Genomic DNA, 16,342 nt, shown 5'->3' with positions numbered 1-16,342 from the left:
CCTTGTATACTCTTCCGAAGGGACATAGTATAATTTTATTCAGAAGTTATTAAATATTTAATAATTACTTTTCTAATGTTTAGTAAAAATCGTTGGACTATATAACTGTAGGAAAATAGGTAGATATATTTTTAAGGCCCAACGACATATTTTTTAAAGATTATTTTAAATTTATTATTTCAAATATTTTCAAATTTCAAATAATAAGTAATTTTATTAATATATTTACTAGAAATATAATGTAATAGCAAGTAATGTGAGTTTCACAAATAATCATAATCATATGGTATAGCCCTGTTTCTAGGCTACTTATCTTTTCGAAGCCACGTTCTTTCCCCACTTCAGATGTGCAACATAAAAGAAACCTTCGTATAATTTCACTATCGCAGCACTCGTTAATCAAAATAGTCTATGCAAATAGAGCCAAGGCGTTTAACGACTTAAGTGGGTGTTCCATTCTCTTGTGTGTAGTATACGCTCTATATGAGATGTGCCTCCCGTCTGGCGGTCCAAAATCTAGATTACTTCAAGTGTCGCAAGTGGGCGACGGAGGACGGACGACGGACGACGACCTGCCGCAACTTGATTACCATGGTTGCTGCCATAGTGGTTCCAGTTGCCCTTCGGAGCCCGCCTCCGGGACTCATTGGATTAAATTGTGATTCAATTTGCGCTAGGCCCACCAGTTCTTCCCCATTCCAACGGACTTCTGGGACTGCGATTCGGGGAAAGTGCCAGTCATAAGTATTAAATTGTCTTGGATTTGTGTATAAAAATGATACAATGGACTAATGTGAGTAGCTAAGTAACTATAAACTATCCAAAAAAGAGTTACCTACTCGAAAATAGTATTATTTAATATGTATGTTAACTAATATAATATGTAATATATTTATTTTATATATTTATTTATTTAATATTTTACCAATCAATTGGTAAAATATACCTATGTAACTATCAAAAAATGGTTAGCTACTTGAAAAATATTAGTTATTTAAAATTTAGAAACGTAACATACAAAAAAATTAAATTGGTAAAAGCTACCAATGCGAAAAAATGGATAGCTACTGGGAAAATAGTATTTAATATAATAATATTTATTTAGTAACTATCAACTATCAAAACAATAGTTAGTTGAATAGTTACTATATAAAAACGTAACGTACAACATTAATTAAATTGGTAAAAGTTACCAATGCGAAAAAATTGCTAGCTACTGGGAAAATAGTGGAATTTAATATAATATATAATATATATTTAGTAACTATCAACTATCAAAACAATAGTTAGTTGAATAGTTACTATATAAAAACGTAACGTACAACATTAATTAAATTGGTAAAAGTTACCAATGCGAATAGCTAAGTAACTATAGAAAATAGTTAGCTTCGGGAAAAATATAGGTATTTAAAAAGTAACTATATAAAAACGTTACAAACAAAATAAAATTGGTAACGATTACCCATGCGAATAGTTATGGAACTATAAAAAATGGTTAGCTACAGCTGAAATAGTAGTACGTGTGGTTACAATTTATTTTAATATTATAAAATTGAAACAACCATAAAAAATTCACATATTTAATTGACGAAAACCAATAGTAATGGAACTATAAAAATAGTTTACATCTGTTAAAATAGTAAGTAAGGCTACTGCTTAATGGTAAAACCACTGTATTATTTCAAATATCCCATAAACTCTTATCTTTGGAGGGAAATCCCTCCCTCAGGCTCTTGGCAGGGCACTTTCTCCCAGAAAGAAAGGGCATTGGAGGGTCGACCTCAGCGGGGAAAGCATTTCCACACAGCTATCCGTTTGTCCCGCTCGCGCTCGCTATTGACACGAACGTGATATACAGCGCAGATATGCGGTGCACACATGTCCGACATATCGCGCACCGCACATGTGAAATGCGTCGGGAAAAGGCCAGAGAGAGTTGTGAAATTCCGTGACATGGCACTCCGGCACTCCGGCACTCTGGTGCTGCCCATGCCCGTGCCCCAGCAGCAGTGCCATTACCAGTGCCACGACCAGTGCCAGTTGCGTAGAGCACCCGCTGCCCACTGCCCACTGCCCACCGCCCACCGCCCAGAACTAGAGGCGAGGCGAGCCGATAGACGATGTCCGGCAGCGACCAGATGATTGCCGTGCTTGTGTGCTCTGTATATGGGTAGTCCGCAGCCCGCCGCTCGAGCACATTCACCAATTGCCGGCGATGGCAGACGGACGCACAGTGGCGAACGGCGGCGGAGGAGGCGACGCAGGAGGAGCACCATCGACGGCCACATCCAGCAGGTACGCGATCCTCGACTGCGACGGCGGCAGCGACGACGCCTGGGCCCTGCTCCTGCTGCTCCACGCGGCCGAGAGCCATGGCATCCAGCTCCTGGCCATCACCACCATGGGCTGCGGCAACACCAGTCGGGAGAACGCGGCCCGCAACATGCGACGCATTCTGGATGCCTGCAAGCGCACAGACGTAAATATAAATAAATTCACATGCACTCGAGTGCACAGAGAGAAAACATGCAGTGGCACCATGAATTACCTATAAAAATGAACGAACTAGGGTTCTTGTTAGAGCACAAATTATAAAACTCTACTTGATAAACATATTAAAATATAGGGTTTTTTAAAAGTAATGAAAGCAACTATGATATTTCAATAGGAAATAGGAACTTTATTATATTTCTTTAACGATTTTATAGACTTTATGAGTAGCACTAGAATTTCTTTACATGAACATATGAAATACTTTAACAGATTAATAACTACCAGCAGATGTATACATTTTTATAAATTCCCTAACAAATTACAGCAAAAAAAGTACAAAAATTGTGAGTGTTAAAATTCATCAATATGGATACTTACCTAACATACTATTTTAAATACTAAAGTGCATTTAATAGTTAAACTACCGCGAAATTCAAATAATTTACTATTTCACTGTAGTTTTACTATTATGTATGCAGTGTTTATATTTTCTTGTTGAAAACATAAAATACGTAAACAGATCATTCATTATTTATAATGATTCATACAATCGAATATTCATTCATTGAGGCAGCGACCTCTCGCACGATCAAAAACAGAGACACTTTAGCTCTATTAATGTAATTTATAAATTTCTTTGTATTTCTGTGTAAAAATTAAAAAAAATAATAATAATATTGCAGAATAGTACTCAGAATATGAGCTTCTTAGCGTAAAAACGTATACTATAGAGGCCTAGATATATTTTCTTTCTGCCCAGTCGAGTCGGGGATTCCCCTCTTTCTGTTTCTAATGTTCACCCCTTGCAGGTGCCCATCTACCTGGGCGCCGTGGACCCCCTGATTCCCACCGAGGAGGACGAGAAGAAGTATTTCCATGGTCGCGACGGCTTCGGCGACTGTCTGACGGACGACTGCGGTCCGCTGGAGGACATCGTGCGGCCGGAGCACGCGGTGACCGCCATCCACGACCTGTGCCGCGCCAGACCCAAACAGATCACCGTCTTCGCCGTGGGCCCCCTGACCAACCTGGCCCTGGGCTATACCATGTACGGCGCGGAGTTCGGGGAGAACTTCCGGGACCTGTTCATCATGGGCGGCAACTACCAGGGCGTGGGCAACTCCTCGCGCGCGGCGGAGTTCAACTTCCACTCGGACCCGGAGGCGGCCCACACGGTGCTGCTGAAGACCCGCTGTCACATCACCATCCTCCCCTGGGAGCCCTGTCGCCCGGATAGATTCAACATACCCATTGTGAGTATATGCTCGGGGTAAACAAAGATACTTCATTAAGATATCGTACCAAGTAGGCAGTTGTTTGCTTGGAGAAAACATTATTGTTTGCCACATAGAAACGGCCTTAATCTATCTTAAACTTTCAAAATCATATTAAGTTCATGAATTATATTCAATATTTAATAACTTCCAACAAACTTTCATATTATAAAGAGAACCCATGTTTTTAAAGGAAGATTTAAAAGAACTTCCGATTTTCCTTTTTTTTTTAAGGAAACATATTAATTCCTTTCTGGAAAATATGATATTTTTTAAAGGTCTACAGATCTTGGTTTTTTTTTGCTTAATTGATGGTTGAACCAGCATTCATACACATTTTTTTACTACATTTGGAAAATACCTATTTAATAGGGAAGCCAGCTTTAGAAGCTTTAGAAGTATATTTTTTCATGGATTTATTTGGGTAGGAAATAATTATTCGATTAAAATGAAACTTTCAGGTTTTATTATTGCACACTTCAACAGTCTTCTCAAATTTTTTCAATTAAATAAATCTTATATTATGCCTGGTACAAGCATTTCGCAGTAGCGCCTCGAGTGTGCACAAGTTCTCCTGGTACTTTAAAAATATTTTGAATGTTATGGAATCGCTGTAATTAATCCCCCTTCTCCTGCAGAACTGGCGCCTCAAGGAGTTCGCCGCCCGGGCCAAGGAGGCCGGGCACCCGGCGATCACCCTGCTGAACCAGGTGGAGGCCGCCCAGTGGCTGCCGATGATCGAGCAGTATGGGATCGACATGTGGAACCCCTGCGACGCCATCGTGGTGGCCGCCTGGCTCTTCGGCGACCGCCTGATCCGGCGGCACAGCACCTGGCACGCGACCGTGGACCTGCGGGGCACCCACACCCGGGGCCAGATGGTGCTCGACCACCTGCGGGAGCGCGAGAAGTACCCGGAGAACGTGCGCCTCATCGAGCTGGTGGACGTGGAGTTCTTCAGGCGCATCTGCGAGTGGGTCGCCGGCCTGGACGAGGGCGCCCTGCTCCGCGACACTCAATAAACCCGTATCTGTAGTGAATCGCTCGTCGTTCGATTTTATAAATTTATGTGCCCGCTGATAGGGCGGGGGGCCTCTTGGGCGATAAGAACTCCTTAAGCAGGTGCACCACCGGCGAAAAAACCGGTTCGAGATGGCAAACTTAGAACTGATTTCGAAATTTAATCGATGAATGAGAGATTTGGAGATTTCAGGTTGTAAAATTGGTTAGTATAATTCAGCAGCTTCTGGAAATATTAAAAAAAGCCCCTCTCTCTGTGGTGATTTAACTTTCCTTTCTTAAAAGTTTTTAAGTCAAAAAAATATATCGCACATAGAGTTTATACCTATTTACAAGTGGCCTAAAAAATTTAACAAAATGAAAAAATATAAAAAATGGTTGCTACTATTTAAAATAGTAATAGTAAAACTACTAGAAAGTACACACAAAATACTATTTAGTAGTAGGGTTACTTTATAAAATAGTAACAGGAAAACTACTACAAAACTACAACTACTGGTCCTGAAAACTTACATTTTTTGATGCAAAAAGTTTCTCCAAACAAAAATAAAAGAAACTACAAAAATAATTGTTCAAAAATCAGTTTATTTATATTTTAAAAAAATGTTTGAAAATGTTTAAAAACATGCATTTGAGACATATTTTCTTTTTTTCATACACATTTTTTCCGACATTGTCACCTTCAAAAAATTATTAAAAATATAAGCAAAATGATTTTTGAAAAAATTATTTTTCTTTCATTGCAGTTAAATTTAATTTCAAGTCAATTTAAACTATTTGAACCACATTTTTTTTGTGTGCATCAAAAATAATTTTTTTATTGGCTCAAAAAAAAAACGCTAAAACAAATAAATAGTTCCTAGAATTACTTGGTCTTCTTCCTAGACTTCTTTATCCTGGAAACAGGACCCTTTTTCTGCTCCGCGGGACTGCGATATGTGCCGTGCAGCTTGTCCAGCAGACCCAGCACTCCATAGTTGTAGTTGAACCTGGAACAAGGAGAGTCCTGATTAAGATCCGAGGACAACGAGCGACGGGATACCCACTTGGCATGGTGGTAGTCGTGGAAGCGCACCGATCCCGCCGACCAGGGGAAGCTGTAGCCCGTGTGGTCGCTCATCGAGTTGACGATGGCCAGGGCGAAGATGGCATAGGCCAGGGCCACGTGGGTGCCCAGCAGGGCGATGGCGGTGGCCACCGGCAGCAGGTTGGCCACCACATGCTCCACCGGATGGGCGTACAGCGTGATGGCCGCAATGGGAGCCGTCCACTCGTGGTGCTTCTTGTGCACGTACTTGTACACCGACCGGTGGTGCAGCAGTCGGTGGGCATAGTAGAACATGATCTCCTCCAGCACCACAAAGGTGGCCACATCCCGCAGAGCGCGCCGGAAGGTGGGCAGCACCCGGACGTCCGCGCTGTTCTCCTTCCTGTAGACCAGCTGGTAGGCCGCCCAGCAGGCCAGGAAGTTGACCACCGTCAGGTTGAGCAGCACCACCTGGACGGCAGCCCAGAGCCTGGCCAGATCCACGGGCTCATTCTGGCCCGGCTGGATCTTGTACTTGCGCAGGAAGCGCGGCCGGTTCGTGATGTCCATCAGGGTGAAGATGCCGGCGTAGAGCCAGTAGACCACGAAGATGACCACCGTGCTGCCCACCACCCAGAGGCGCCACGGGTCCTCGCCCACGGTGTCCAGCAGCCAGCTCCATCGGTCCTGCAGCAAGTCCCCGGCTTGCGTCCAGCCAGCCAGCAAGGTGTCCATTGGGCTCGAGGTCTTGGCGAAAACTACTCGCGGACCACTTCGGCCGCTCTTCAGTTGGCTCTCTGATCCCACGGTGCCCTACATTCAGTGGATTCCATTGGCTCCGGTGAGTACCTCTTATCTATTTTATATATTTTTAAATGGGTAAAAATAATAAAATATTTTCGGAATCTTATTTCTTGAAGAGATAATTCGGATCACCTAGGAGTATCGTATACTATATCATATTTTTAAGAATATCATTTTAAAGAACACATATTTTAAGATCCTTTCTATCAGCCAGGATTATTATAATATTATAATATAATATATTTATCTTTATAAATATATCAATATAAGATATTATATTTAAGGATTCCACTTTGGAGATCCTCAAAATCAAAGAAAAATAGTGAAGATCTAGAAATGTAAGGCTGTAAGAAATGTAAGAAATAAGAATTCTAAGAAAACTTTGTTGTAAATTAAAAAAGATAAAGATAGAAACCTATACTTGGAAAAAAGGCTGTGGATAAAAAGAAAGAACAAGAATTTTCCCCAAACTCGATTGGTTTTCCGGTGGAAATATCACTCAGTAGCTCATTGCCAGGATCAGTCAGCCCTGACTATCATTTTTTTTAAGGTTCCTGAGTACCTTTAACGATTATATATGGCTGCCAGCTGATTAGCATTACGTACGAAGTTAGAAATCTAGCCAGCTTATCACTTCTTTCCCAGTCGATGGCAGATTATGGCCAAGCATTGCGATTACTATTGTATTAAGATTAGGCGACCGTCTATATATAGTCGACTGATTCAAAGTTCAATCCCCGGGGGAGGTGCTTATCAGAGTTTAGTAATCTTAGAACAAAAGATTTTAACATAATGTTTTAGATGACAAGGGGTTCCATATGTTCCTCTGCAGGTGGTCCGATTTTTGTGATAGGAAATATGATATTCAATGGGTCTGATAAGGAAAAAGAGCTTCTGCACCTCTGTGAAATATTCGATATCCATCTATTAAGTAAATAAGAACACACTTTGGCTGAATTTGATTTTCATTTATTGTTTTACTTTTGATCTTTGTATATTTGACTTAAATTGGTTTCTTAGTTCTGTTTTGGTTTTCGTTATCCGACCCTACAACAATTCGCTTGCTCTTGCAGACTGGTGTACGCCTTGAACGCCCTCAGTTTCGCTATGCTAGTTCATTAATCAATTGTTTAGTTAATTAGTTATATGTATTGAAGCACGGATATTCGAACTGGTTCGTGTTTAAATAAGCCAGGATAACCGATCGATGGGGGACCCAAACGAAAGCGCCCGAGGAAGGTGTCCATGAATTGTAAAATTCACTTAAAGTAATTGTCACATACACATAATCGGGTACATATCATATATCTAGTGCCTAAGCAGAGTCATAAATATTGCCTTCTCCATGGGATTGTTTTAGTTCGTGTCTGTTTCTGTCTGCGGATAAGCTTGTTTTCGGGTTCCATTGGTAGTACATTTGGGTTTGTGTGTGGCTTTGCGCTTCCTTTGTGGTTTATATAGTTGAAAAGGCACTGCTGCATTCAAACGTGTCCCTCTAGCCCCCGGATCGTAGCCCCTTAGTCTTGGTAATTTATTTAATTAGAGATAAGTTAATTTAGATTTCCCGTCTAGTGCTTGTGCCTTAATTTCCAGCCGAATGCCCGCATCTGTATCTGTATCTGTATCTGTATCTGTATCTGTATCTGTATCTGTATCTGTATCTGTATCTGTATCTGTATCTGTATCTGTATCTGTATCTGTATCTGTATCTGTATCTGTATCTGTATCTGTATCTGTATCTGTATCTGTATCTGTATCTGTATCTGTATCTGTATCTGTATCTGTATCTGTATCTGTATCTGTATCTGTATCTGTATCTGTATCTGTATCTGTATCTGTATCTGTATCTGTATCTGTATCTGTATCTGTATCTGTATCTGTATCTGTATCTGTATCTGTATCTGTATCTGTATCTGTATCTGTATCTGTATCTGTATCTGTATCTGTATCTGTATCTGTATCTGTATCTGTATCTGTATCTGTATCTGTATCTGTATCTGTATCTGTATCTGTATCTGTATCTGTATCTGTATCTGTATCTGTATCTGTATCTGTATCTGTATCTGTATCTGTATCTGTATCTGTATCTGTATCTGTATCTGTATCTGTATCTGTATCTGTATCTGTATCTGTATCTGTATCTGTATCTGTATCTGTATCTGTATCTGTATCTGTATCTGTATCTGTATCTGTATCTGTATCTGTATCTGTATCTGTATCTGTATCTGTATCTGTATCTGTATCTGTATCTGTATCTGTATCTGTATCTGTATCTGTATCTGTATCTGTATCTGTATCTGTATCTGTATCTGTATCTGTATCTGTATCTGTATCTGTATCTGTATCTGTATCTGTATCTGTATCTGTATCTGTATCTGTATCTGTATCTGTATCTGTATCTGTATCTGTATCTGTATCTGTATCTGTATCTGTATCTGTATCTGTATCTGTATCTGTATCTGTATCTGTATCTGTATCTGTATCTGTATCTGTATCTGTATCTGTATCTGTATCTGTATCTGTATCTGTATCTGTATCTGTATCTGTATCTGTATCTGTATCTGTATCTGTATCTGTATCTGTATCTGTATCTGTATCTGTATCTGTATCTGTATCTGTATCTGTATCTGTATCTGTATCTGTATCTGTATCTGTATCTGTATCTGTATCTGTATCTGTATCTGTATCTGTATCTGTATCTGTATCTGTATCTGTATCTGTATCTGTATCTGTATCTGTATCTGTATCTGTATCTGTATCTGTATCTGTATCTGTATCTGTATCTGTATCTGTATCTGTATCTGTATCTGTATCTGTATCTGTATCTGTATCTGTATCTGTATCTGTATCTGTATCTGTATCTGTATCTGTATCTGTATCTGTATCTGTATCTGTATCTGTATCTGTATCTGTATCTGTATCTGTATCTGTATCTGTATCTGTATCTGTATCTGTATCTGTATCTGTATCTGTATCTGTATCTGTATCTGTATCTGTATCTGTATCTGTATCTGTATCTGTATCTGTATCTGTATCTGTATCTGTATCTGTATCTGTATCTGTATCTGTATCTGTATCTGTGAACAAATTCCTATCTTCTAGTTACTTACAAAAACTCCATCTAGGCGACTCTTTTCTCTCTTTTCTTTTTAATTTATCTGCTCTTTTTTGGTTTTCTTGCGCTCTTTATTTTAATTTAATACCACATACCCTAAATCGATTTAAATCTTTTGTGCAATTTTTTCGCTTTTAAAAGTTCCCAAGCTCTTTCAAACTTTAAATGAAAGCCATGTTATTATATTTGAAGTTGTAGGGTATTTTTCAAAAATCGTTGTTACTAAGAGTCGAAAAGCAGTGTTTTGAAATGTCCTGAAACCTTCCCAGCTTTTACACATTTTGAACGTTTAATTTAAATACTTTTCGCAATCGCTAGACTATCTGAACCTAATGACGGCTATTTTTGGGTTTATCTAAATTGTTTATCTATCCACGGAAGCTCAACAAACAGACATTTGCAAATTCGAAATAGAAATCAGTTTTATAGTAGGTATATTTCAATGTTGGTGTGTAAATAATCATATACTTCTGGTAGGCTTTGTTGATAATACTGATTGATGAAATAATGGTTAGTTTTATTGAACTATTGTCAGAACTCTTGGAGAACGTTAATCAAGGCTTAACATCTTTCGTTAACGTCTTTCTTTCAGTTTAAAATTTCACAAAACTTGTTAGCCTATTCTATGTACTCTTACATCTAACTGACTGCCCAGCCCTTCGCGATGCAAATAAAACTGCTTAAAATGTAGGAAAAATTAGGAATTTAGTTGGAATTTAGGCTGATTTTTTAAATTAAATTCTGATCCCCAATTAGATTACTCAGAAAATATAGTGTTGGTATACAAATGCAAATACAATTTTTAAAGATCTCTCGGATACTTCGCCTAATCAAACATAAATTGCTTGTGGAATGTTTAAAAAACTCACAAATAATGGTTTTATTCCAAAAAAATGAACTATAATATATCGAATTCCGGAAAATGAGAACCTTTTAATGCTACAAACGGAACTTGGCCTTAACCAAGCTATCTTTTCCGGGTTCCTCAGACTAAGAAGCGAGCTGCCGGCTCCCAAACACTTCTCCACGTTCGTTTAAAAGCTTATTCCTAAAGGAGAACCTTGAGCTACAACAAGAACTACTAAATGACACTGGCGACTCCGACGACCACGCCCACTATTATTCAAGCTGTCCGTGGCGGTGGCTGCGGTGGCCGCGGTGATGGCGATGCTGGCGATGATGATTCCTGGCCTCGGCCTCCGTTTCGTTGTCGCTGTCCAGCTGATCCCGCTGCGGCTCCTCCTCCTCCTCCTCGTCGTCGTCGTCGATGGCATCCTCATCGTGCTCGTTGAGCAGCAGAGGGCTGTCGTCGCCCAGGCGATTGGGGGGCAGGGCGCTGCCCGGAGTCGTGGGCGCCGACCGGGTGATCCAGCCCTTGCGCGCCGTTCGTCCCCGGTTCACAAAGAAGCTGGCTCCGCTGACCACACTGCTCACCGGACTCTTGAGCACACAGCGCTGTGCTCCCGATCCCGAGCCCGAGCCCGAACCGGATCCCCCGATGGCCGCCATTGGTATGTACAGAGCCTTGTTCGGCTGCGTTTTACTGCCGGAGGTGAAGAACTTTTTACTCCGCCCACTGCTGCCGCCGGAAACGGATGCGGATGTGGTCAGGATGGGCTGCAGCACCTGCTGGCTGTTCGAGGGCGTCGATAGCGTGTGCTGCAGCCGCGGCTTGGCGCCCGTTCCGCTGAGCAGGAGCTGCTCGTAGCTAACGCCCGCCTGGAGCTGCCGGATCTGGTCGAGAATCTCGCGCACCTCGCCCGTCGGACTGGTGGCCAGGGGCGGCGATCCCGGTGTCCCAATGTTGGCCAGACTACTCACGCCCGACACCTGCGCCGACGGCTGGCAGCAGTTCTCCAGGCTGTGCAGCGGATTGGGCTGGATGCAGCCATTGCTGTATATCACTGGTGTGCCAGATCCTCCGGAGGCCCCGGTTCCACCAGTCACCGATCCCCCCAAGCCGCCCATGGCCAGGCTGTTCAGGGAGGCCGCCTGCGTGGCCGCTCCGCTCTCCGCGCCCTGGGAGGCACCGCCTGCGCCTCCACTCTCCGGCAGCATTCCTGAAAGCATATGATGGATTAGTTAAGAATTTAGATTTTCCATATAAGTTTCGTTGTGTAATTTAAAATGATTCTCTTTCTTTTCACTTTCTTACTAAAGAATTCGCGGAAAAAGAATTCCAAAATCTTTAAAATTAATTATCTTTTGAAGTGATTCAGATCAGAAGTTCAGATGAATTGCTGCGTCAGAATAAGGTTAAGTATCATAGTTTAGAAAAAGTGAGTTAGCATGAGGTCTATTATTTATATCAATACCTTGAAACTAATTGTCTTGAATAAGATTTCTCTCTTATATGCTGAAGAATTCGCGTGAGTAAGAATAAGATCTATTAACCTTTAACTTTTGTCTACAAAGACTTAAAGTGATTTAGAGCAGTACGTTTTCGCCCATTAAGTATCTTTTATACTGAAGAATTCGCGGCCTAGGGGAAATGCCCCATTCCCACTACCACCCTGCCACTATCCATTACGTCTCTTGTGTGCTGAAGAATTCGCGCAATAATACCCCTTTCCCAGCACCCACCTGCCACACAGCTGTTGTTCACAAAGATGTCGCTCAGGCTGCTGCTGCTGTTCGCCAGGTAGCGGAAGTGCTGGTCACTCTGCGACTGGAGGTAGCCCACACCTACGCCCACGCCCACTCCCACCCCCTCCTCGTGGGAGGCGTGCAGCCGGGTGCTGTAGAGGGCTCCTCCGCCGGGAGCACTGCCCAGCGCCACGGTGGCATAGTGCTGTGCCTGGGCGGGCATCAGTCGCGGCTGATAGGCGTCCGGCTCCACCAGCTGGGAGGCCGATCTGGGCATGGCATAGTGCACGGAGGCCAGCGGAGCACTGGGCACCTGGTGCGGCGCCGCCGGCTCCATGGACCTCAGGTGGCTATTGCCCAGTCCATGGCCATGACCATGGGCATGCGCGTGGGCCACATAGTGATGCAGCCCCAGCTCCGGACTGGCTGCCCGCGAGTATGGTGGCGGCACCAGGGTGTTGGCCTCGTTCGCATTGCAGATGAAGCTGGAGCTCAGGGAGTCGACGGTGCTGGCCGCACTCAGGGATCCCCCCGCCGCCGGCCGGACAATGTAGTTCCGGAAGTACTGGACCATCAGGTAGCTGGAGCTGCCGTTGCCCTTGCCATTGCCCGAGTCGCTGTTGCAGGTGAAGACGAGCGGATACAGATCCGGCTTCGAGGTGACCTAGGGAGTGGGTGATCAGTGCTCAGCTGGCTCCAATCGTTGGTGCAGCATAGTTACCTCCGTGTAGGGCGGCGGCGGATGGTGGAAGGAGTTGCAGCGGCTGTACTGCGGAGGAGCATAGCAGGAGCCGGCGGAATCCCCCTCGGATTGGGTGTGGTGCTCATTGAATCCCCAGCCACACAGGGTCCTTCGCTTCTTCCACAGGGAGTAGGCACACAGGATGGCCAGGATAATGGCCACTACCACGCACCTGCAAGGAAAATGGTATGCGATATCAATGACTATTCCAATGATCTCCGGAGGTGAACTGATTCATCAGCTAATCCTGGCTATGTCCAAGCTCTAAGAAAGCCATTAGCTGTTAAATCGGTTCGTGTGCGAAAGTGGGGATCATTCACTGCTCGGTCTGCAGCTGGCGCGACTGAATGAAGAAGCCCATTTGGCCGGAACCGGATGTGGATGTGGCTGCGGTCGCGGACGCGGACGCGGATGTGGAACCGTGTCCTGCTGTGCCCGTAATCGAATTCCGACTGAAATTTGTTTGCCTTTTCGGTGGCCGAGAGATGGGATTATATGAGCAGGGCGGCGGGAGGGTCTCCGCTTGTGTCTCATTAGTTGGCATTGCCATTTCCACGGCCCCCCAGGGAGGTGCCTGCATATACGTGGACGTGGCTGGGGGCTTGCATAAGCCTCTCGACTTGACTCGACTTTTGACTTGACGCAACCCCGGCACTGGGCGCCACCTTTGCTGCCAATAATAATAATATCTCGCATGGCACACAATGCCAATCAGCTGGAAGTCCGACCGAGCCGCCCAACCGCCCAACCGCCCAACCCCCCCAACGCCCCCCATTGAACGGCCTTGCAGTCGACCTCCGGGGAATCCCCAAAAAGAAAAACAAATGCAGCCACGACCAAGGCCAAACACACACACAAAGCGCCGTAGTAAATAAATAAATCACTCTTACTGCAATTAAAATAATCGGAATCTGGCAAAAAATGTAGAGGACTATTTGGTAGGTCCTTAAAAGCCCCAAATTAAAGGATTTTGCCACAAAAACTTAGTCCCAATTACTGCTTAGCAAATAGAAACCGTTCCAGATGTATCTTTCGGATGTATCTTTTCCGGAGTCATTCGTTACTTACCAGAAGAACCAGTGGGTGGCGAAGAACAGGTTGAGAACGTGCGAGTCCGAGGAGGGCGGCAGGGGGCGTGGCCCGCCCTGGTACGGTGGGCAGCAGCCCTGGGTGCAACATCCCTGACTGCAGCCTTCGCAAAATCTAGCCGAGACCTGGGAAAATATAAATATTGCTTAACAGCTGTCATATCATTCTTTATTTACTGCTAAGAAATCGTTGAAACTGAAATTCAAAAAATACAACGCCAATTCTTGAGGATTGTGCTCGATAGCTATTAACAGAAACCATAATATAAAAAATATTTCGTTAAATACATTGCAATACTGATAAAAATGATACAACCCTAAGTTAAAAATCATTTAAAATTAAAAAAATAAAAGAAAACGTGAATTCTTGAGAATTTTGCTAGATAATGATCACTAAAAACCAAAAAATATTTAAAATATATATGATAAATATCAGTATCTGAAGAGTTATTAAATATAATTAATAAAAACAAATCTTTAACGGTTTTACATAGTGAATCCCCACTGTGCTGAGTTTATATTTTATTAGTGTGCTCAAAAGGGCGAAAGAAAAGTGCAAATATTAAATGCATTTATTGCCACTGGGAATGCCATCGCAAATAAATTAAAATGCACAGGCGCCTGCAACATTGATGCGTCCTTGATTGTTTAATAACCTTTTTTATCTTTTCTGTTACAGATTGAAGTCTGTGAAGTCGAAGTAACAATAGTTTATTGTGCATATTCCTTGTAAAATAAGGAAATTTCTTAAAAAAGCCACAGATAAGAAGAAAGGTAAAGTATAGATTCTGCATCAAGGCAATTTAAAAAACTAAAATTTACGACATATTAGGAATTTGTTGATATATTGAGTCCTCGTAAATCAAAATTCGGATTTTAAGTTGTTGTTTTCGATGGCAGCATTGACGAAATGATGGGCACTTACGTTTGCTGGCAGCACTGTCAGGAGGAGCGACAGGGAGGGCAGGAGCCACTGCAGCGCGGTCTTGTGGGAGTGAGAGGGACGGAGACCCATGGTTCTCTGCCGCTGCCTCGGCTGACGTCGCAGTCGCTGCCCAAGCTGGCGCCAAATGTCCTGGAAGGCGGATGTGGAGGGGGCGGGGGTATGCGTGTGTGTTTGCCTCTCCCTTTTTTCTGCTTATTTTTTTCTTATTTTTGCAGCCTCCGTTTGTTTTTTTTTTCTCTCTTTAGTTTTTACCCTCGTGTGTGTGTGATTTGTTCCTTCCCTTTGTTTTGTTCTCCTATCTATTTTTCTGTTGCCTCCTTGCTTTGCTGTTGATACTTTGCAGTTCCGCTATTTGTGCCACATGCTGTTGTTGCTATTGTTATTGTTGTTGCGGCTTCACTCACACAAACAGCGTTTTGTTTTGTCCTTGACAGACGCCAAATGCAATTTAGCGTAGCATGCTTTTGTGCGTTGCGTTTGTTGTTGTTGCTGCTCCTGCTGCTGCGGAAAGGAGGAAGAGCGAATTTGTTGCTAACTTATAGGTGTATTATTTATATTTTACTGCACACCAAGTGCACACCAACACACGAGAGAGCACCAGCACACACACACACACACCAGCACTCTCGCACATACACAAACACCTCGGCGACGCCAAAGAAAATTTTCTTTTCGTGTGACGCCACTCTCTTCTTCCAACATTTTCACATTTACATTTTTATAACGAGTATGCAAACACTGGCAGGTGGGAAAAACGTGCTAATATAACCGCTGTAATTGTTGTTAACCCGAAAATGCAAGGCATATAGAGAACAACAACAACAGCAGCAGCAGGAGCAGGATATGCGGATGCGGGGTTGGGAAATGGGGGTGGTGAAATGCGAATCACAGCGCAAAGCGGAATTTACCGTTAGCCTCGAACGTGGGAGCGCGCACAGCAACAACTGAGCGACAAAAACGGAAACAAAGGAGCCAACAGCTTTTGAGCTGACGGCCAGGGCTGCCACCCCATTCGGATAAATTTAACCGTTTTTATAGAAGCCAGAAGTATGCCGCGGTATATTTGTAGTCCTTAAAGTGTATTCGGAAGTCGGTACTCTAATTTTTACAGCATACTTTAAGGCTTATATGTAGGTGTTCCTCTTTTCCGCTCTAGGTGAATACAAAATATACTGTACAATTTTAGTTTATACACCAACTTCAAGCTGGAAAACCCCAAAGTTAAAGCAATCTCCATAAGCCTGGTA

General features: G+C 43.0%; 3 protein-coding genes across 6 annotated transcripts; 1 reads left to right on the top strand and 2 right to left on the bottom strand.

Annotated features, from left to right (window-relative positions):
• Window positions 1-1,655: 1,655 nt before the first annotated feature.
• LOC108023912 (non-specific ribonucleoside hydrolase RihC) lies at window positions 1,656-4,807 on the top strand. Its single transcript, XM_017093597.3, has 3 exons — window positions 1,656-2,479; window positions 3,303-3,746; window positions 4,406-4,807. The coding sequence occupies exons 1-3, from the start codon at window positions 2,216-2,218 to the stop codon at window positions 4,787-4,789; spliced, it is 1,092 nt and encodes a 363-aa protein (XP_016949086.1). The 5' UTR covers window positions 1,656-2,215; the 3' UTR covers window positions 4,790-4,807.
• A 789-nt stretch (window positions 4,808-5,596) lies between these two features.
• On the bottom strand, window positions 5,597-6,549 carry LOC108023940 (fatty acid hydroxylase domain-containing protein 2). The gene is made up of 2 exons (XM_017093628.3): window positions 5,834-6,549; window positions 5,597-5,776 (listed from the first exon to the last, which is right to left on the bottom strand). Exons 1-2 carry the CDS (start codon window positions 6,547-6,549, stop codon window positions 5,653-5,655), a joined length of 840 nt encoding a protein of 279 aa, XP_016949117.1. The 3' UTR covers window positions 5,597-5,652.
• A 3,065-nt stretch (window positions 6,550-9,614) lies between these two features.
• LOC108024043 (uncharacterized) lies at window positions 9,615-16,029 on the bottom strand. Of its 4 annotated transcripts, none has more exons than XM_017093819.3 (6): window positions 16,004-16,029; window positions 15,075-15,596; window positions 14,130-14,275; window positions 13,041-13,233; window positions 12,317-12,983; window positions 9,615-11,793 (listed from the first exon to the last, which is right to left on the bottom strand). In XM_017093819.3, exons 2-6 carry the CDS (start codon window positions 15,162-15,164, stop codon window positions 10,853-10,855), a joined length of 2,037 nt encoding a protein of 678 aa, XP_016949308.1. In that variant the 5' UTR covers window positions 15,165-15,596; window positions 16,004-16,029; the 3' UTR covers window positions 9,615-10,852. The 4 variants fall into 4 exon arrangements, with proteins under 4 accessions (XP_016949308.1, XP_050746477.1, XP_043949435.1 ...); XM_050890520.1 differs by having other exon boundaries at window positions 15,075-15,833; window positions 16,004-16,026; XM_044093500.2 differs by lacking the exon at window positions 16,004-16,029 and having other exon boundaries at window positions 15,075-15,910.
• Window positions 16,030-16,342: the final 313 nt, after the last annotated feature.

Source organism: Drosophila biarmipes, chromosome X, assembly GCF_025231255.1.
Source record: "Drosophila biarmipes strain raj3 chromosome X, RU_DBia_V1.1, whole genome shotgun sequence".
NCBI classification, from domain to species: domain Eukaryota; kingdom Metazoa; phylum Arthropoda; class Insecta; order Diptera; family Drosophilidae; genus Drosophila; species Drosophila biarmipes.
This window is presented reverse-complemented; position numbering and strand designations above follow the sequence as displayed.

What these genes read in the sequence shown, in the direction of transcription:
- LOC108023912 (XM_017093597.3), top strand. Translation starts at nt 2,216, where the DNA reads ATGGCAGACGGACGCACAGTGGCGAACGGCGGCGGAGGAGGCGACGCA. An exon ending in ATGCCTGCAAGCGCACAGAC is followed by an intron (nt 2,480 to 3,302) that starts GTAAATATAAAT and finishes CACCCCTTGCAG; the next exon opens with GTGCCCATCTACCTGGGCGC. An exon ending in ATAGATTCAACATACCCATT is followed by an intron (nt 3,747 to 4,405) that starts GTGAGTATATGC and finishes CTTCTCCTGCAG; the next exon opens with AACTGGCGCCTCAAGGAGTT.
- LOC108023940 (XM_017093628.3), bottom strand. Translation starts at nt 6,549, where the DNA reads ATGGACACCTTGCTGGCTGGCTGGACGCAAGCCGGGGACTTGCTGCAG. An exon ending in CACGACTACCACCATGCCAA is followed by an intron (nt 5,777 to 5,833) that starts GTGGGTATCCCG and finishes TCCTTGTTCCAG; the next exon opens with GTTCAACTACAACTATGGAG.
- LOC108024043 (XM_017093819.3), bottom strand. Translation starts at nt 15,164, where the DNA reads ATGGGTCTCCGTCCCTCTCACTCCCACAAGACCGCGCTGCAGTGGCTC. An exon ending in TGACAGTGCTGCCAGCAAAC is followed by an intron (nt 14,276 to 15,074) that starts GTAAGTGCCCAT and finishes ATATTTTCCCAG; the next exon opens with GTCTCGGCTAGATTTTGCGA. An exon ending in GCCACCCACTGGTTCTTCTG is followed by an intron (nt 13,234 to 14,129) that starts GTAAGTAACGAA and finishes TTTTCCTTGCAG; the next exon opens with GTGCGTGGTAGTGGCCATTA.